Raw genomic sequence first — 22407 nt, forward strand, 5'->3', positions numbered from 1 at the left:
AGATTGAGGATAATAAGTTATCAAGTGTTACCAGGAAGATAGCTAATAATTGGAAATGGATCTCTAATTTTAGAAATCCAGGTAAAGCTAGAATTCTGATCCTTTGGAATCCTAATATTCTGGATATGTAAATGATTTGTTGTTCTGATCAAAATATCACAAGCTCAGTGAAATCAGTGGATGGAAAATTGGATTGTATTATTTCCTCTATCTATGGTTTTAATCATTTAGAAGATAGAACTGTTTTATGGTCTGAGCTGAGCACCATTCATCAATCTATTGGGAATATTCATTGACTCTTATGTGGTGATTTTAATGCTATTACTAGCAATGAAGAGAAAATTTGAGGTAGTATGCTCTTTGAATCTGATACAAAGGATTTCAGAGATTCTATAAATGATTGTCATCTATCTCATCTGAAAACCATTGGATGTTTCTATACTTGGAATAACAAACAGGTCATGGGACTAGAATTTAGAGTAGATTGGATAGAGTGCTAATTAATGACAATTGGATTAGCTCTTATAATTCCAGTCAAGTTGATTTTTTTTCTTCCAAAAATTTCAGACCACTCTCATGGTCTTATTACTGTAAACGATGAATGTATTTAGGGCAAAAGGCCTTTCAAAATTTTTAAAGTGTGGACAAAGCATGATTTCTTTATTCCTACAGTTACAAATGTCTGGCAACCAAAAATTAAAGGGTGTGCTATGTTCTCAGTTTGCTCAAAACTAAAAAATCTGAAGGTTTCTCTGAAGGAAATTAATAGTAAATACTTCTATAATATAAGTGAGCAGGTTCATCATGCAAAACAACACTAGAAGATGTTCAAAAGAGTCTTCAAGAAAATCCTCTTTGTCCTGAGTTAATTAAGCAGGAAAAGGAATGTATCTCTAAGCTCAACAGATTGATGGATTATGAATTATCTTTTTTCAAGCAAAAAACAAGAATTGACTGGAGTGTCAAAGGTGATAGATGCACAGAATTCTTTCATTCAGTGATTAAAGCTAATAGGCATCATAATAGAGTTATGCTTCTCTATAATAGCTTGGGATAAAGAATTACAGATGGTGATAATATTGTTAATGAATTTATCTCTCATTTCAAAAGCCTGATGGGGATTGTTATTGATACTATTCCTCCCAACATAAACATCATTCACTCAGGTCCTTATTTAAATGATTCTCAGGGTAAGGGATTAATTTCTTCAATTACCAATGATGAAATAAAAAATGTAATCTTTTCTATGTCTGATAATAAAGCTCTTGAGCCAGATGGATTTAATGTTGCCTTTTTCAAATCTGCTTGGAGTGTAGTTGGTGATGAAGTTACTCAAGTTGTTGATGAGTTTTTTAAAACTGGTAAACTGCGGATATGGTTAACTCAACTTCTATTTCTCTTATTCCAAAAGTTCATTGCCCCTCTACTCCATCTGATTTTAGGCCTATTTCTTGTTGCGACGTTCTCTATAAGTTCATTTCAAAAATCCTGGCAAATAGGATTAAAACAGTTATGAGTTATGTTGTTAATGAAGCTCAAAGTACATTTGTGGAAGGTAGACAAATAACAAACAACATCTTACTTGCTCATGAACTGGTAAAGAATTACAACAGAAAATGCATTTCCCCAAGAGAAATGCATAGCATTGATATCAAAAATGCATTTGATACTATCAGTTGGAGCTTTTTGTATGATATGCTTAAAGGGCTGGACTTTTCAAACAAGATGGTGGGTTGGATTATGAACTGTATTTTTTCCACATCATATTCTATCTCTCTCAATGGTTCTCCTCATGGGTATTTCAAAGGAAAGAGGGGCCTTAGGCAGGGGGGTCCTCTATCCCCATATCTTTTTATCCTTGGTATGGAATATCTCTCAAGAAGCTTGAACTTGCTGAAAATGACAGATAATTCAAATTTCATCCTAAATGTAAGAATCTCAAGATAACACATCTTATTTTTGCTGATGACTTTGTTAGACCCTAGAGGAGGGTGATTAGGGTCTTATGCTAATCTAATCCGATTTTATGCCAATTAAAACTAATTAACAAGTTATCCTAGCAAGTATAAAATACAACATGATATGTGAACTAGGATAAGCAATATGCACAATGAAATATATCCTAGCAAAGAGATATACTATGAGATATATATGCAAGGATATGAAACTAACACAAGGGTAAACAAAATAAAACAAGATAGTGGATGATATAAAATAATGAGACAATGGCGAAATGAGCAATGAGCACAAATAAGAGTAAATGCCAAAGCACACTCAAACACAATCAAATGATCACGGAGTTCGGACCTTCCGTCCTACGTCTCCGCTCCCCACTCCCGGGGAGAAATCCACTATCACGATCGGGTTTTTTACGTTCACCCGAATAACGTTTACACCACACAATACAGTTTTCTAGTTTACCGAAAACTCTACAACTAACACACTCTTGTAATCCCACTCTACACCCTCTCAAGTATTGAACTAGACGTGTCTCCCTCAAGTGCTCGGTTACAACCTCTCTCTAGGTTCGTCAACCGACGCCACTCCTCTTGGGACGATCACCGACTCTCGCCACACACTTCTCTCAGTGTACAAGTATATTACAAAGTGATCTCACAATTAAGCACGATTACAATAAATGATTTTTCTCTAATATGGGTGAGAACACAATGAAAGCTCACACTCAATTGTTATAACTCTCACCAACCCAAATATACTATGTATGAAAATACGATAAGCTCAAGTGGGTGTGTGTAAACAATGAGTGAAATAAGATCTAACTCAATTAGCAAACTAGCAATAATAAGAATATGAAAATCAATATTAGAATTGCTAGAGAAAAGAGTTAGAAAAACTTCTCTAAAAACACAAAGGAGAGGATGAAGAAGATTGAGGATGAATCCCTCAATTGACAACGCAAGCTTCCTCATTTGTAAACAAAAAACCCCAAACTTAAAACAAACTAAACAAACTTTTAATCTCTTTTAAAACTTATTTAAAACACTCTCTAGTTGGTTGAAAATATTTATGGCAAAGAGGTATATATAGGCTTGAAGAAACCAACCCCAAAAACCCCAAAAACCTACTAAAAAACAAAAATCACAACTAGCCGTTACTATGCAACGGTAACATTGGCGGTCGACCGTCACGGTCGACCGCGAGAAAAAAAACTACAAAAACTACTCTCTGAACTGCACACGGTCGACCGCCACGGTCGACCACACTGTAGCGCGGTCGACCGTGGCGGTCGACCACAATGTAGCAATGTGCAGAAGTAATTTTCAGGTTTTGACAGATTCTGGAAATTTGCGTATCTAATTTTGTAAAATCAATTAAAAATAGTAAATCAACTCCAAAAATCATGAAATTTTGAGTAAAGGTTCTAGACATGTAGATAAACATGTTAGAGAAATAATTTCTGAAAAATAACTTCCCAATTGAGAGAATAAATATTTGAACATAGATAAACAGTTTCTGAAAAACTACTGAAAACTCGGTTTTGTAAATTCAATTGAAAATAACAAAACAACTCCAAAATTAGTAAAACTTAGAGAAATGTTTTCATATATGAATATAAACATGTAAACAAAGAAATTTTTCAAATTGCATTTCTCAATTGTGAAAACTCATGTATTTTGCAAGTATGTCCAAAACATGAAAAGTTGATATACATGAAATTTGATGTTTTGACATAAACACAACTTTGAAACATTTTCAAACATTCTTATAGACTTAATAAAGGATATAAAAAGTTGTTATGAAGTCTATAAACTAGAAACATAATATTTTCACAAATATGCATATTCTATGCAATATTTTCTAAAACACAAATATGTAATCTCATATTTATAAACATGGAAACCCAAAAACATTTATGTATATATATATAACTATATATATATGCATAGAAACTAAAAACTTGTATGTATATATAAAACTATATATACATAGAAACCAAAACTACAATGTGTGTGTATATGATATCAAGCTTAAAGTATTGAACACACATAATATAAATCTAAACTAATATACCCAAGCAATCTTGATCTTTAATAAGCTTGACTTGGTAATCTTACGGATGAAGCGAAAACTTGAATCTTTAACTTAAATTGCATGGCTTCACACCGACATTCCGCCAACCTCCATTGGATATGATCGTTGAAGCGCAATTCCATCCATCCTCTAATAATGTTGTTTGTCTATAATAAATAGAAAACACAAATACTAGACAAGCAACATTAAGAGTAAATTGTTTGTTAAATATCATCAAAATAAGAAGGCCAACAATCTTCCCTTTTTTGATGATGACAAACAATTTACAAAAGGATATATGCATGAAAGGAAATGAATATATAAATTATAATTCACATGCATATAAACAAGAAAGAATATACTCATAATATTTCTCCCCCTTTGACAACATCAAAAAGGGGACAAAAGGAATAAGAGAGCGAAATATCCCCCTAACAATATGCATGAGTGAGTATAACACATAGAAAGATATAGGGATTGCTCCCCCTATCAAAATACCTTAATGAATGTATGAAATGAAAGCTAAGGCATACATATGTGAGAAAGCATAGATTAAAAAATGCTAAATATAACTTACATACAAAAAGATAATGAGAACGCATATAAATATGTTAATATGAAAGAAGTGTCTCATTACACAATTTAAAAACATAGTGTATAAAAATAGATTTATGAAATCAAAAGATAGAACACGAGAATCACGCAAAAAGTTTTCCAATGAAAACAAATTAACCAAATGAAATCATAAATCAAGATTTAAGTCCAAGAACAATGTTTGATCAATAAAGAAAAGTTTCTTTGTAGAACTTGATCAAACCACATATAGAATACATTATAAGGCACGAATAGATGATCCATGAGCGCAAACATATAAATAGCATCATATAAGTGAAATATAATGAATTCAAACCAACAATTCAAAGCAACAATTCAAAGCAAAATCTTTGACAAAAGAATTTCAAGAGAGGTAACAATATATCAAGCTCTTAAGCTTGTTCCAACCCATATAATCATTCTAGCATCCGGTAAATATGATTTGGGAATAAACACCTAATAAATCCGCGGGGTTATATAAACATAAACCTCTCATCAAAATAAAACCAATAACCATGAAAACAAAAGAATTTGACCAAAAAAAAATTGTTTTCATATTCAAAAGTTTAAAGTATAATTTTTCAAAACCAAGAAAAAGAAAAAGAAAAACACTAAAATTCTTGGTATAAAAATTAAATTTGTTTTGGTACCCAAGAACTCTTGGTACCAAAAGATTTAGGGACATGACCCCTATCATTCAAGCTCAAAGCCCTAGGGTTATGAACCCATTTGGGCGCATTTAGTGCACGGGTCCGGTCATAGCAATAATTATATAAATGACCCATTCGATTGCAATAAGTGCAATGAAGAGGATGCATTTGGTTATGTTGACCATGTGGATGTGCACGAGGAACATTTGCAAATAAAGATGGTCTTTTAAGATTATTTTGCAACCACAAATGGAGCACTTGTAAACTTTGCTATACAAGTGTGCATAGTGTGTAGGTGATTTATAAGTTATATCACTAGATTTAGCACACTTGTCCATAAATTTCTTATGATTATCAATGCATGTGTTTAATGCTGAATCAAAACAAGATATGTGGTTTTTCACATGATTCAACTTATCATTATGCATACAAGCATTGGAAATAGAAGTAGATGAAACATGATCATTTCTAAAAGAGCTAAACTCATTTCTAATAGTATCTACTTCTATCATGGCATCATTATTAGCATGAGTTAAGCTAGCGATAGATGAAGACATGTTATTATTTTCCAAACTTAATAACTCATTGTTTTTTTTCAAGATAGCATTCTCTTTAACAATAATATCAAGTTTGGAAGCTACATGCTTGCTTTTAAGATCAATAAAGTTATTTTGTAATTTTGTATAGGCATGAGATAATCTTTCATATGCACAAGCGAGTTCATCAATAGATAAATCATTATCGGAATCGGAATCGCTTATTACATAAGAGTTATCCTCTTGTGGCCGTGTGCATGATGCTCCACATGAACTTGAAGAAGAATCCTCCAAAGCTTTTCGGATTGCCTCCAAGTCCCATTGATGCGCTTCAATAAATTTCCAAAGTTTGTAAACACTATCAAAATGAACAAATTTGTTAGAAAAGGATGAGTCAAAAGCATTAAGCAAAAATTCTAACAAAAGCTTATTCATTGTAAACATTTTATTATCATGATCGCTCCACTTGGATTTCTCTAATGTGGGCATAATGTAAGCACAATCAATAACTTCCCATAAGTCAATATTTCTAGATTGCACAAATAGTTTAAATCTAGAAGCCCATTGTGCATAAGGGAAATTAATGAATTTAGGAGCAACATTTGATTCATAGCCTAAACGAAATACATTTATATTCATGATATATATATGAATATATGCAAGCAAGATAAAAGCAATCATAACTAGATTAGCACAAATAATATAACTTGGATCTTTAACTCAAGGCGATTAGTCCTTAAATCAAAGAGCATCAAGCTCTGATATCAATTGTTAGACCGTAAAGGGGGGTGATTAGGGTCTTATACTAATCTAATCCGATTTTATGCTAATTAAAACTAATTAACAAGTTATCCTAGCAAGTATGAAATACAACATGATATATGAACTAGGATAAGCAATATGCACAATGAAATATATCCTAGCAAAGAGATATACTATGAGATATATATGCAAGGATATGAAACTAATACAAGGGTAAACAAAATGAAACAAGATAGTGGATGATATAAAATAATGAGACAATGGCAAAATGAGCAATGAGCACAAATAAGAGTAAATGTCAAAGCACACTCAAACACAATCAAATGATCACGGAGTTCGGACCTTCTGTCCTACGTCTCCGCTCCCCACTCACGGGGAGAAATCTACTATCACGACCGGGTTTTCTACGTTCACCCGAATAACGTTTACACCACACAATACGGTTTTCTAGTTTACCGAAAACTCTACAACTAACACACTCTTGTAATCCCACTCTACACCCTCTCAAGTATTGAACTAGACGTGTCTCCTTCAAGTGCTCGGTTACAACCTCTCCCTAGGTTCGTTAACCGATGTCACTCCTCTTGGGACGATCCCCGACTCTCGCCACACACTTCTCTCGGTGTACAAGTGTATTACAAAGTGATCTCACAATTAAGCACGATTACAATAAATGATTTTTCTCTAATATGGGTAAGAACACAATGAAAGCTCACACTCAATTGTTATAACTCTCACCAACCCAAATATACTATGTATGAAAATACGATAAGCTCAAGTGGGTGTGTGTAAATAATGAGTGAAATAAGATCTAACTCAATTAGCAAACTAGCAATAATAAGAATATAAAAATCAATAATAGAATTGCTAGAGAAAAAAGTTAGAAAAACTTCTCTATAAACACAAAGGAGAGGATGAAGAAGATTGAGGATGAATCCCTCAATTGACAACGCAAGCTTCCTCCTTTGTAAACAAAAAACCCCAAACTTAAAACAAACTAAACAAACTTTTAATCTCTTTTAAAACTTGTTTAAAACACTCTCTAGTTGGTTGAAAATAGTTATGGCAAAGAGGTATATATAGGCTTGAAGAAACCAACCCCAAAAATCCACTAAAAAACAAAAATCAGCAACTAGCTGTTACTGTGCAACGGTAACATTTGCGGTCGACCGTCACGGTCGACCGCGAGAAAAAAAATTGCAAAAATTGCTCTCTGAATTGCGCACGGTCGACCGCCACGGTTGACCGCACTGTAGCACGGTCGACCATGGTGGTCGACCGCACTGTAGCAATATGCACAAGCAATTTTTAGGTTTTGACAGATTCTGGAAATTTGCGTATCTGATTTTGTAAAATCAATTAAAAATAGTAAATCAACTCCAAAAGTCATGAAATTTTTAGGAAAGGTTCTAGACATGTAGATAAACATGATAGAGAAAGAATTTCTGAAAAATCACTTCCCAATTGAGAGAATAAATGTTTGAACACAGATAAACAGTTTCTAAAAAACTGCTGAAAACTCGGTTTTGTAAATTCAATTGAAAATAACAAAACAACTCCAAAATTATTAAAACTTAGGGAAATGTTTTCATATATGAATATAAGCATGTAAATGAAGAAATTTTTCAAATTGCATTTCCTAATTGTGAAAACGCATGTATTTTGTAAGTATGTCCAAAACATGAAAAGTTGATATACATGAAATTTGATGTTTTGACATAAACACAACTTTGAAACATTTTCAAACATTCTTATAGACTTAATAAAGGATATAAAAAGTTGTTATGAAGTCTATAAACTAGAAACATAATATTTTCACAAGTATGCATATTCTATGCAATATTTTCTAAAACACAAATATGTAATCTCATATTTATAAACATGGAAACCCAAAAACATTTATGTATATATATAACTATATATATATGCATAGAAACTAAAAACTTGTATGTATATATAAAACTATATATACATAGAAACCAAAACTACAATGTGTGTGTATATGATATCGAGCTTAAAGTATTAAACACACATAATATAAATCTAAACTAATATACCCAAGCAATCTTGATCTTCAATAAGCTTGACTTGGTAATCTTACGGATAAAGCGGAAACTTGAATCTTTAACTTAAATTGCATGGCTTCACACCGACATTCCGCCAACCTCCATTGGATATGATCGTTGAAGCGCAATTCCATCCATCCTCCAATAATGTTGTTTGTCTACAATAATTTGAAAACACAAATACTAGATAAGCAACATTAGGAGTAAATTGTTTGTTAAACATCATCAAAATAAGAAGGCCAACAGACTTGTTATTATTTAGCAAAGGTGATCTAACTCTAGTTCAGAAGCTCCATCAATGCCTTCATGAGTTCAGTTCTACAACTAGTCTTCATGCTAATCTAGATAAGTGTCGTATATTTTTTGGTGGGGTGAATGAAGCTGTTAAATCCTCTATAAATGATTACCTGGGTTTTGCTGAGGGTTCTCTGCCGATCATATATTTGGGAATGCCTATTATATGCAAAAGACTTTCATATTATGACTGCAACCCCTACTTAATAAAATTAGCAGTCAGTTCCAGAATTGGGTTAAAGCTAAAAATCTCTCTTATGCCGGAAAACTTGAGGTGGTTAGAAGTGTGATTTTAGGTGTCCAAATATTTTGGACATCTAGCTACATTTTGCCAGTGAGTCTTCTACAGAAAATTGATGAAATGTGCAGAGATTTTCTTTAGGGAAGAGCTGATCATAAACATAAGCCTTCTCTAGTTTCTTGGGATAAAATTTGTTAGGGGAAAAGATTTGGTGGTTTAGGCATTTACTCTGCCCAGCTATGGAATTTTGCATCAGCATTAAAGAATATATGGTATATACATGTGAACAAAGAGCTTATTTGGATCAAATGGATTCATGACAACTATTTGAAAACAGAGATATTTTGCATGTCAATGTGAAAGCTGGTGACTCTTGGCTTTGGAAGGAAATGTTAAAAACCAGAGATAAAGCCTTAACCAGAGATAAAGCCTTGGCATTAACCGGTAGTATTGATAACTTGAAGCAAATTATTGGTTCTTGCTACAATAATTCAAAAGTTAAAACTTCAGCCCTGTATGCAGCTTTATCTCTGACTAATCTCAAAGTTCCATGGTATAATACTATATGGGAGAGGATGAAGTATCTCAAGCATTTTGTTATTTGCTGGCTTGCAGTTCAAAATAGGTTACTTATACAAGATAGATTGTTGAAGATGGGTATTGTGCACTCAAACTCCTGTTGTCTGTGTTCAAGTGCAGTTTCTGAGTGTCGCGATCATCTCTTCTTTGATTGTGATTACTCTAAAAATATATGGAACAAAATTATGGAATGGTTTAAATTTAGGTGGAGATCTTGTGATTGAAATTGTCTTATGGATTGGTATAACAACAGATTGAGAGGAAGGTGCTTTAAACAAGGAATTAAGAGGATGACTTTTATCGCAACTGTGTACAAAATCTGGTGTGAAAAGAAATGAGAGGATTTTTTTGTAGAAATCCAAGGAGGTTGATCAGCTAGTTAGAGAGATTAAAGTAGATATGTTGATATCAGTTCTCAATAGTTCCATCCTACCTGAAAATAGAGAGTGGATTACTTCATTGTAAATAGAAGTTTGTGATAGGGGAGTTTCCCTTGTATTTTTGTATGGTTTTTTCTCAAGTTTGAGAAATCATGATGTACAGAAATTTCATATTTGGTTGATTGAATAAATTTTTTTTTATTAACCAAAAAAAAACTATTTGAGATAATATACAATCTTTTTCTTTCTATCTTAGAGGTAAGAGCGGATCTACATTGGAGGCAGTGGAGTCAATTGTCCCCCACTTACTCATCTAAAAAATATATTTAGTATTAAGTCCCTTTATTAATTGTGGTGTTAGTTTACAAGAAGACTCCATTACTATCCTGAAAAATAAGGAAGTTGAAAGACAATCTTCAGGTAGTTAAGTGTGAGTTTAATAGTACTTTCAGGAGGTTTCTTTTTTTTCCTGTTTTTATGAAGATTGCTTCATGGAATGTGAGAGGTCTAAATGACCCTATCAAAAGAAGTCTAGTTAAAGACTTTATTCATCGTTACTCTATTGATATCATTGGTATTCAAGAATCTAAACTGTGCAAACCATCAGAGAGGAAGCTTCGTTCAATGGGTGGTAATAAAATTTCACATTGGTGTACTCTTGACTCTTCTGATTCCAGAGGTGGTGTCATGGTTGGGTGGTCTAATTCATTCACCTGTATCCGTTCATACGTTGGTATCTTCTCTGTTTCTGTGACCTTGACTCACCTTCTATCTAATTGGTCTTTTACCTTCACATCAGTATATGCTCCCATAGATAGAGAGGATAAGGAAGTTTGTTGGTGGGAATTATCTAGGATTCGTCAGATTTTTAATGGTCCTTGGGTCATTGGTGGTGATTTCAATGCGACTTTATACTCTGAAGATAGAAATGGTGGTTCTGGATCTCATAGAGATATTTTATCTTTCAAAAATTTTGTTTCCTCCTCTTCTCTTATTGACCTTCCTTTATCTGGTCGGTCATTCACCTGGTCTAATAAGCGTATTAATCCGGCAATGGCGAGATTAGATAGATTTTTATTATGCTCAGACTGGGACAGGAAACATCCTTTGAGTATCCAATTTTCCCCTTCTTTCCTTGGCTCTGATCACTGTCCTTTAATTCTTGATAGTGGCGGTATTAAATCAAATGCATCCCTCTTTAGATTTGAAAAGAGTTGGTTTCATAACAAGAGTTTTGTCCCCTTTATTCAGAATTCTTGGAAATCTTTCAGATGTGAAGGTAATCCTGTTGACATCTTCATTAAGAAGTTGAATCTTATAAAGAGGAGAATTAAGTGGTGGAAAAAACATATATATGGATCCTTATCTTCTAGAAAATCTGCTCTGTTACTTAAAATCAATTCTTTGGATTTACTTGAAGAAGTCAGAAGCCTAAATTCAGATGAACTGGATGAAAGGAAAAAAATTACAATCTTGTTAGACATCTATCATCCAGGAGGAAGAAGCATATTGGTCTCAAAGGTCTCGTATACAATGGTTAAAAGAGGGAGATGCCAACACTTCATTCTTTCATAGAACAGCTTCTGTTCATAAAAAATCCAATTATATAGTTAGTATTAACCATTTGGGTTCTGAGATTTATGAACAAGAAGAGATCTCCAATGCCTTTCATGACTACTACTCTAAACTTTTTGGTCAAGCCAATAACAGTAACATGACTGTTAATTGGGAGTGCTTATATCCTGATCAACTTCCCAACCTTTCATCTCTTGATGATACCTTTTCTGAAGCTGAAATTAAACATGCTGTTTTTAGTATGAATCCCAATAAATCACCAGGACCGGATGGATTTTCTTTTCTTTTCTACCAAACCTTCTGGGAGTTAATCAAAAGTGATCTTGTTGAAATGATGAATTTCTTTGGACAACATCCTTCATCCCTTCAGAGAGTAAATAAAGTTCTCATTACTCTCATTCCAAAAACAACATCAAATCCCACTGTCAGAGACTACAGACCTATCAGTCTGATTAATTGTATTTTCAAAATTTTTACGAAAATTTTAGCTAATAGATTAGCTCCTATCATGAAGGATCTGGTTGCTCCAACTCAATCTGCATTCCAAGAAGGAAAATCTACTCTTGATTCTGTTTTAATAGCTAATGAAATGATTCATTTCTGCTCTAAAAAGAAAAAAAGAGGTGGCCATGTTTAAGATTGATTTTGCTAAAGCCTTTGATTCCATAAGCTGGAGCTTCCTTATTAATTTGTTAAAGGCTAGAGGATTTGGTGAAAAATGGTGCTCTTGGATTTATCACATTATTTCTTCATCCAATTGTGCAGTACTTGTCAATGGATCTCCTTCCAAATTTTTTAAATGTCATAGAGGCCTTAAACAAGGAGATCCACTTTCTCCTCTGTTATTCAACATATCTGCTGATGTTCTGAGTAAAATGATTATGTGTAATGTGGAAGAGGGCGTTTTCTCTAGCCTGCATATTAAGGAACCTCTTAACTTCATTAGAAGTTTACAATTTGCAGATGATACTCTTATTTTTGTTAAGAGTACATACAAAGACATTTCTGTTCTAAAGACTCTCCTCTACATCTTTGAAGATATTTAGGAAAAATTTTCTATGGACAGGTAACAACCAATCCAAACCCTTCAAATGCTTAGTCAATTGGAAAAGGGTATGTCTGAGTAAATCAGAAGGTGGTCTGGGAGTGAAAGATCTGCAATTGTTTAATATCTCATTACTATCTAAATGGTTATGGAAATGCTTTGATAGAGATTCTTTCATAGGTGCTTTTCTTTTCCAATTATATGTCAGAAAGGTTTCTTCACTGCAACTATCTAACAGTAATACCCAGAATTCTATGGTTTGGAATGATATCATTTCAAATAAAGAAGCTTTCCTCCATCTTATATCATGGTCCCTAGGAATTGGTACAAATATCAGATTTTGGGAGGATAAATGGATTGGTAATAATACTTTATCAAGTCTATATCCAGCTATTTACAGTCTTGTCTTATCCTCTAATGTATCTATTCATAGTCAAGGACTGTTCCATAACAATACATGGCAATGGCATCCTATTTTAAGAAGAAGTATTTCTCCAGTTGCAAACTCAGCCAAATCTGATCTTATAAAACTTCTTGGCTCCTTCAAAGTAAATAATGAAGTCGATGTTCCTAAATGGTCTCTTACCTCAAATGGTTGCTTTTCAGTCAAATCATTCTATGACTTCTTAAACACTAGAGGTGTTAAGTTTGCATTTCAGAAAGTTGTATGGAATCCTATTTTACCAAGCAAAGTTCAGATTTTCTCATGGTTGCTATCTATGAATCGTCTACATACAAAGGATAATCTCATTAAGAAAGGTTGGCAAGGTGACTCCTTATGTATTTTCTGTGGCATTCAATCGGAAACTTGCAATCATATCTTCTTTTCATGTAGTACAGCAAAAAAAGTTTGGAAACACTTCAGAGATTACCGCTTACCTTTTGTTTGGCCTACATCTCTTGATTGTCTCTTATCATCTGTTGAATCTCTTCATAACGAGGAAGGTGTTATGTGGCGATCTATATTTTCAGCAGTTTGTTGGTTCATATGGAGCTCCAGAAACAAATTCATCTTTGATCACTTATCTTTTTCTGTTCATTCTATCATTAACTCAACTATTGTTGCTTTATGTGAATGGGCAGGATCTGCTAGCAAGAAGAATGCTCTCAAGTTAGCACGAGCTTTAGAGGAAAATCCGATCAGAAGGAGCAGTGTTTGATAACTTCAAGTGGGATTTGGAAGTAGTTGTTTCATAATTCATAATACTTTTGTAGTCAGACTTTTTGGTTTTTCTAATTAGTTTATAGAAAATTTAATTTCCTAATACTATATGTATGGCCGGCTATGGTTCTCCTTTATATCTATGTCAACGGTGAATGACGTCAAGGACCTCTCTTCATCTTCATGGATATCTAGGAGAAGAAGGTTATACATCCCTAGTCTGGGAAATTCTATTTTTCTATCTACTAATTTTCATATAAGGATACAGTTCGTATCCTTCTTTTTGTACATATACTTGTTACTTTTATTTTATTTAATGAACAGGGTACATCCCTTGTTTTTATCATCAAAAAAAAGTCCCTTTATTAATTTGCCTCACACACCATTTGTCCCCATTGACCCCTTGGCCCCTAGAATTTTGAAAATAAGCACCTATATTTTTTTTTGGGTAAATGAAAGATTGTCATTAACCAATTGTAACTTATATACATGCTAATCCCAGGTAAATTCGGGTTAGCACAAAACTCCTTAGCAGAGGAAAATATAAGTTATAGAGCAATAAAGCACTTACATAGATAACTATATTTGATATTGGTGTCATTAATATTCAGTTAAAAATATCATGCATATTTCTAGTTATACTTATACTCTTGACCCCGGTGACCAAAATTTCTGGATCAATTCCCACTTCGAGGTATATATAATTTTAGATACTTCCCCCATATGTTGAGTTTAAGTTTACAAGGAACCAAAATGATTCCAACGTTGTATATGTACCCCACAATAAGCAGGGAAACACCTAAACCTATATTGGACATCAGCTACCCAAGGAGTCAGTGTACCTATAATGTCACGGATGCTTTCTGCCCTATGCGCTTCATCATATATAATTATACTAATTCCTTCAGGAGTTCTGTGTTGGGCCTAGAAATCGGACCACCGTGAGTGGGTTTGGGCTGGTTTAGGGACCGGCCCAATTAGATCCAGGCTGATTTTGGGAGCGGTCACAGGGTGCTATAGGCGAGAAGAGATGCAAGTTAATTGAACAGGAATAGGGAACCAATCCTTGGGTGTAGTAAGCTCGCCAGGTACCGAGCTGGTCAAGCCCAGACTCGTCCGGTCAAGCCCAGACTCGCCAGGTACCGAACCCTTCGTGAATCATAACCAGCTCAAGCACGTTGCTCTGGCCCATGGATCTGAAAATTAGCCTATTACTATTACTGTAGTTGGTTTTTTTTTGCCATGAAGAGCGATTGAATGCGAACATGCATCAGGAAGCCATTTAAGAAGAGGTGTAATATTAAGTACATTAGAAATAAGTCACAACAATTTAAACATTTATTGAATAATTTGAATAAAAAGATATTATCTAATGCTTCAACTATGGACGTACTGCAGAAACTCAAACCATATAATACATCAATTCAGTATAAATCAGCACATCATCAAAGCTCACAATAACTATTGTTCTATTGGAAAAATTCTCAGTTTTATATACAAAATCAAACAGCTAAACTAAAGTTTAACGAATATTCATTTTCAACGTATGGGCTTAATGCCATGGAGATCAAATCTGAAAAATAAAATGAAATTAATAACGAGCAACTTATTATTATATCACCTCGATCATCTCCGGCTTCACATTATTAATGAATGGTACACATGCATGAAGAACATCCCTCACGTTATTTGCTAATACATTTTATTCAGACTCATAAACTTATCCAGTAATATACCAAATTTACAAAAATTCTAAACACTTACATTTTTCTTCACCTTTCTTATTTTTTCGATGTAGGAAAAAACTAGAAAAATCTAACATCTAATCAAATACTATAATATATTGATATATGCGTCTGATGTATTACAAATCTATGGAGATGAATACTAATATAAATGTTAACCTCTTGTTGTAGTCTAGAAATAGTATATAAATTGTCATAATGTATATTACTAACTATTGCATTATACTTATCTTAGTATTTGGATGTGAGGTAATTCTGCGCATGTGAAATTCTAAGCGGTGTGGAAAGCTATTATATTTGCTCTTGACATTGGATGTGGGAAGATAGTTTTTGAAAAAGATGCATCGGTGATAATTAGAGATATCCATAATGGGGTGAAGCAACACTCGATTTTTGGACACTTTGTGGGTGATATTTAACGATGTTGCACATGACTCGAGGAATTGGAATTTTAGATAGTTCAACAAATAAAGAATATAACGGCTCATGTGTTGGTCCGAAGAGCTAAGAAAATTAATGCTTTTGCGGCATGGCTCAAAGACCCATCATCATTTTTACACAAGGTTTCGCAATATGATAAGGAGCATTCTTAATCCACATTCTTTTGCTGTGCTTTAGGGTTTTAGTTTGGATGTGTCTTAATATTTTTTCATTAAAAACTATTGTATTATAATAATTAAATCCTAGTTGAGAAAGTAATTTATGATATCTCTCATTCTGAACCTACTACTAATGCATTTAATATGAATATTAGTGATAAAATAAAACCATAATTAAAGCATTCATGTATCTTCTCTTACTAACTAATCAAATTCTCATCATGCACTACTTATTTCAGGATTAATCTACTTCCGTAAACATTCTACTTGGATATCAAGAGTTGCATAAAATTATGCTATGTATGGATGCTCAAATGCACAAAAGAAAATACTAAAAGAATCAAATGAAAAAAAATGGAGGAAGTGAGAATTTTGACAGTGGAGCCAGTCCCTCGATTATAGTAACTAGGATACCTCGTAGTAAACAATATTTCACAGGCGATAATTGAGAGAGAAGATTGTACTGCTTTTGTTTGGAGAAATGAACAAATCTACGACCGATTTCACCTCGAATTTATGAAAAAAGATATCAATTGATTAGTTATACAACTATGCAAATTCGTGGGGAGAAAAACTAATATGAATATCAATAAATTCATGGCGAGTGGGTGTTTGGGGCCTTTGTTTGAGTTCTCGTCATTGTTCTAAAAAAAATGTCGTGACGAGTGTAATGTTAGATGGCCTTCGAATGTTTTAGTCCCATATCGTTACTTAATATACGCATTAAATGCAAAGCATGTGTTATCGTACTGTAGTATATATAAGAAGAACAACTTGAACTCCTATCCAATAAATTATTGGGTCTGAACCCGACAGAGTCTAGTTTCCTACCGTAATCACGCCCATCGGAGTCCAAAGGCAAATACTAACGTGGAGTTTTCCGACCCGTTGTCACGCCCATCGGCGTCCATCGGGAAATACCAACGCGGTCCAGGTTCTCTCACTAAGAATACGAACCTGATCCTCATCGAACATCTAAACCCTGCAACTTTTTTATACGCTGAATGCTGCAGCAAATAATAGAAGGCAGAAGAGGGGAAGAAGGAAAAGGAAAAAAAAATTGAGAGATCTCCTCAAAAAATCCTAATTAAACTCTACTCTCGACCCAGAGCTTCGCTTCTCCTCACGCTTGCGGCCATGGCGTCCGGTCTTCTCTCGGACTGCGCTTCTTCTTCTTCTTGCTCGATTCGCCTTCATCAGTTCAAGGGAAAAAGCAGGGCCTTTGCTCGCCCGTTCGGATGCAATGGATCCATCTCCTTACCTTTGAGAAACCTAAGCGTCAAAAATTGTACCTTTGCATCGAATTCGACGGGTTGGAGTTTGTCCGCTGTCTCCTCAGGTATTCGTTTCGAAATTCTTGGAGATTTGTTTGGTTGTGTTCTCTTGTTGTTTTGGTCGAATGAGGATTGTTGGATAATTGAATTGGGATTACATAGACTTCATAATTTATTGTGCAAATGTAGAGATTTATTATGTTGAAAAATCGAATGGGGAAATTATTCTGCGTCCATGCTTCAAGATTTTCTTTCCCTTATTCAGTGATTTTGTATTGGTTCGTGAATGCTTCTTAGAAAACCGAAAATCTGATTTTTCCCCACCGTGAATTACCATGACTGCAATTTTAGAGAGACGCGAAAGTACAAGCCTGTGGGTGGCTTCTGTGAATTATTGGAAATTTTAATAATAATGCTTCTCTAACATTATTATTTTTTTTTGGAAAAAGGAAATAGATTGCCTATTTTTTCTTACATACGCTATTTTGACATAACACAGAGAAAGAAGAAAAGAGAACTTAAGTTTTGGTGACAGCAACCCACACGTTTTCATTACTGTCATTTTCTAAAAACTAAATACAAGAAGAAGTTAACAAACCTGTAAACGTGCACAACGTGCACAAGAGAAAACTGAAAATACACACTGTCTTTAAATAACTACCTAAATAACGATCTAACTAATTAATTTAACAAAGTAGATAAGGTTACCAGATTAATTCAATATTCACCCCCTTAATCTTGTTGTACTTTCTTCACATCTTTCAATCCTATCTTCTCACGCAACTCAACAAATCTCTGTCGACTAAGTGGTTTAGTCAGAATGTCAGCTAGTTGATCTTCAGTTCTAACATATTCCACTCCAATTTCTTCCTTCTGAATACAGTCACGAATGAAATGATACTTAATATCAATGTGTTTACTTCTGTCGTGATGTACGGGGTTCTTTGTAAGAGCAATGGCTGATTTGTTATCTACATTGATGATAGCTTTGACAAGTTCACTGCCCTTTAGCTCACTCAACAGACGCCTAAGCCAAACACCCTGGCATGCCGCTGCTGTTGCGGCCACATACTCAGCTTCACATGAGGAGAGTGCCACTACTCTCTGTTTCTGTGATAGCCATGTCACAGGGCTTCCGCCAAGAAAATAGATAACTCCTGTTGTGCTCTTCCGAGTAGGCTATGTCAGGTCTTGTATTAACTAGATATCTCAAACTCCCTATGACACTTCTATACAAAGAAACATCAACTGGAGGACTGACATTCACTTTGCTCATTTTAAGTCTCGGCTCCATGGGGATTTGACAGGGATTGCATTCGGCCATCCCAAGCTTCTCAAGTATCTTTAAGGCATATACTGACTGAGACAGTGTGATGGAATGTGCATTTTGCTTCACTTCAATGCCCAAGTAGTAGCTTAATAATCCAAGATCACTCATGTCAAACAACTTCTTCATCTGTTCTTTGAACTTGGCAATGTGTTCGACACTTGACCCAGTGATAATAAGGTCATCTACATACACACCAATCACTTGAATTTCACCCCTCAGTTCTTTCTTGTACACAGCGTGCTCCATAGGGCACTTGATAAACCCCAGTGATTGTAAGCACTTATCAAGTTTCGAATTCCATGCTCGAGGTGCTTGACGCAGTCCATATAATGCCTTCTTCAGTCTCAACACTTGTCCCTCATGGCCTTTGGCTTCAAATCCAACTGGCTGTGCTACATACACCTCTTCCTCTAGCTCACCATTTAGGAACGCAGATTTTACATCCATGTGATGTACTTCCCAGTTCTCCTGTGCTGCCAAAGCAATCAAGAGCCTTACAGTTTCAAGCCGTGCAACTGGAGCAAATACCTCATTAAAATCCACTCCCTGTTTTTGTACATAACCCTTCGCCACGAGTCGAGCTTTGTGTTTTACTATTTCTCCTTCAGGATTTTTCTTCACCTTGTATACCCATTTCAAGCCAATAGCACGGTGCCCTTTTGGTAATTCTGCAAATTCCCATGTGTTATTCCTCTCAATTGCTGCAATTTCTTCAGCCATGGCTTGTTTCCAACTTTCATTGCCTGCTGCTTCTTCATAATTTGCAGGTTCTTCTAAAGATAAGAAACATAGCCCTACCTCCTCATCCATCTCAACTGTGTCATTGTACACATCTTGTAGAGAACGATACTTGCGAGGCCTCTCTGAGCTTGTTGATGGTTCTCCAGCATCCTGTGCATGATTATGATCCACGGGAGTGTGAGGAGAAGTCACACCTCCAGGAGATTGCTCAATTTCTTGCTCATCCTCATCCAAATTCTGTGCACATTCCCCCTTCTCAGATTCGTAATGCACGGTGAAAACATCACGTGAATGAACTCCTGAATCTCCTCCTCCTTGTATATTCTTCCAATTCCACTCCTTATCCTCTTCAAATATTGTATCCCTGCTTACTCTCAACTTCTTTGAGTTAGGATCATAAACTCTGTAGGTTTTTGACCCTGGCTCATACCCCAGAAACACCATTGGTGTACTCCTATCATCTAACTTCTTTGTGTGTGGTTTTGTGATTTTCACGTGCACCAAACTACCAAATACTCTCATGTGGTGTACATTGGGTTTATGGCCAGTCCACTTCTCGTAAGGTGTTACGCCTTCAACACTTTTTGTTGGAGCTCTATTGAGGATATACACTGTTGTCTTCACAGCTTCAGCCCAGAATTCAGATGGAACATGTTTGCTTTTCAGCAAGCTCCGAGCCATTCCCACAACAGTTTGATTCCTTCGCTCGACGACTCCATTTTGTTGAGGGGAATATGGTGCAGTAAGATATCTTTTGATGCCCAAATGCTCACAATACTCATTGAATGCAGTGTTTGTAAACTCACCGCCTCTATCTGTCCACAGAGCTTGGATCTTTGCATTTGATTCCATTTCTGCTCCTGCCTTTATCTTCTTGAAGACAGCAAGTGCTTCATCTTTACTTCTTAATATCTCAACCCACATGTATCTACTGAAATCATCTACAATTAGCATGAAGTATTTGTTGCCTCCTAGAGTTGTTGGAGTAATTGGACCACAAAGGTCACAATGCACAAGTTGGAGTGGTCTTTCAGCCCTGAAGCTTGAATTATAGGGAAATGGTGTGCGATGTTGTTTTCCCACCACACACCCATCACACACTTGCACTACATGATCAATGACAGCCATTCCTGTCGTGAGTTGTTTTCAAGTTTAGAATATACAATCTATTTCTTGATCTTCTTACTCTTGCCAGCAGCTTTCTAGCTCTATCATACACCAACAAACAACCATCTTCTATCACAGTTTTGCATCCATTCTCATCCAATTGACCTAGACTCACTATATTGCTACGCAGTCTAGGTATGAAATAAACATTTGTGAAGAGTCGATGCTCACCATTTTGACACTGAAACATCACTGTGCCTTTTCCTCGAATATTCACAACAGAACCATCGCCAAACTTGACCTTCCCAGTCACACTTTCATCTAGTTCTGAAAACAGCTCCTTGCAACCCGACATGTGATTGCTTGCTCCAGTGTCAAGAAACCAAGCTGAGTTGTCGTGCACCACTTCTTCTTCTGCATTCAGCTTTGGCTTCACTTTCTCCTCATAGAGCATCACTTCCTCTGTTGTGATCTCCCTATGATTCTCACACTCACAAACTTCCGTCGCTAAGAGTGCTGGTTCTTCATCATCCTCTTGTGCCTCCACAAAGTGTGCCTTTTCCTCCTTCTTCTTAGATCGACATTCCGAGGCAAAGTGCCCATAGTTTTGACAATTGTAGCACCTTGCCCGCGACCACGACCACGGCCACACCCACGGCCACGACCGCGTCCGCTACTAGTTCCTCGTCCTTTATATGAATTGGACGAGCTCTCTCCTTCTCCTTTCACTTGTTTCCCCTTCCACTTTGCACTCGTCAACAGAACATGCTCTTCCTCATTATCACCATAGCCACGCAATCGTTCTTCATGGGTCTTGAGTGATCCGATGACCTCCTCAATTGTCATCGTGTTGTTCATGGGTCTTGAGCGATCCGATGACCTCCTCAACTGTCATCGTGTTGAGGTTGCCAAATTGTTCAATGGTAGATGCAATTTGAAGGAACTTGGGAGGGACTGCACGAAGAAGCTTCTTGACGACATAAGCCTCATCTATCTTGTCGCCTAATGCACGAATCTTATTGACAATAGTGGTTAACTTTGCACCAAAATCATCAACCGTCTCCGCTTCACGCATGCGAAGACCCTCAAATTCACTTCTCAGAGTCTGAATTTTTGCTTCCTTGACACGCTCAGCGCCCATGTGCATTGTCCTCAACATCTCCCATGCTTCCTTGGCCGTCTCCTTCTCAGCTAACACAAGTAGTGTCTCCTCGCTGATGGCTTGATAGATGGCAGCAAGAGCCATCTGATCCTTCCGCATTTCTACCTCATCGTTGGGGTGATCGGGCTCAATGGCATCCCATACACCTTGTGCACGCATATACACCTTCATCTTGATCGCCCATGCTGAGTAGTTGCTCTTTGTGAGCAGCGGGTACTGAAGAGAGACTGTCCCTTCTCTTCCAGTTGTCTTCAACGTCACTGTGTTGCCAGATCCGCTGCTTGAAGGTGTTGAGTCCGCCGGCATGATCTTTGGCATCAAATCCCAACCAAGCTCTGATACCAAATGTTGGAATTGATTCTCCTATTGATGAATACAACAAATCACACAGAGGAAGAAGAAAAGAGAACTTAAGTTTTGGTGACAGCAACCCACACGTTTTCATTACTGTCATTTTCTAAAAACTAAATACAAGAAGAAGTTAACAAACCTGTAAACGTGCACAACGTGCACAAGAGAAAACTGAAAATACA

General features: G+C 35.7%; 1 protein-coding gene across 2 annotated transcripts in view; it reads left to right on the top strand.

Annotated features, from left to right (window-relative positions):
- Positions 17114–22407, top strand: part of LOC109826823 (bifunctional protein FolD 4, chloroplastic-like) — a 32622-nt gene continuing 27328 nt past the window's right edge. For both annotated transcript variants that reach the window (XM_020393847.1, XM_020393853.1), the window contains exon 1: positions 17114–17599. In XM_020393847.1, the coding sequence (XP_020249436.1) occupies positions 17398–17599 (202 nt within the window). In that variant the 5' untranslated portion in view covers positions 17114–17397. The remainder of the gene's footprint in view (positions 17600–22407) is intronic.

The sequence above is a fragment of the Asparagus officinalis genome, chromosome 1, assembly GCF_001876935.1.
Source record: "Asparagus officinalis chromosome 1, Aspof.V1, whole genome shotgun sequence".
In the NCBI taxonomy this organism is placed as follows: domain Eukaryota; kingdom Viridiplantae; phylum Streptophyta; class Magnoliopsida; order Asparagales; family Asparagaceae; genus Asparagus; species Asparagus officinalis.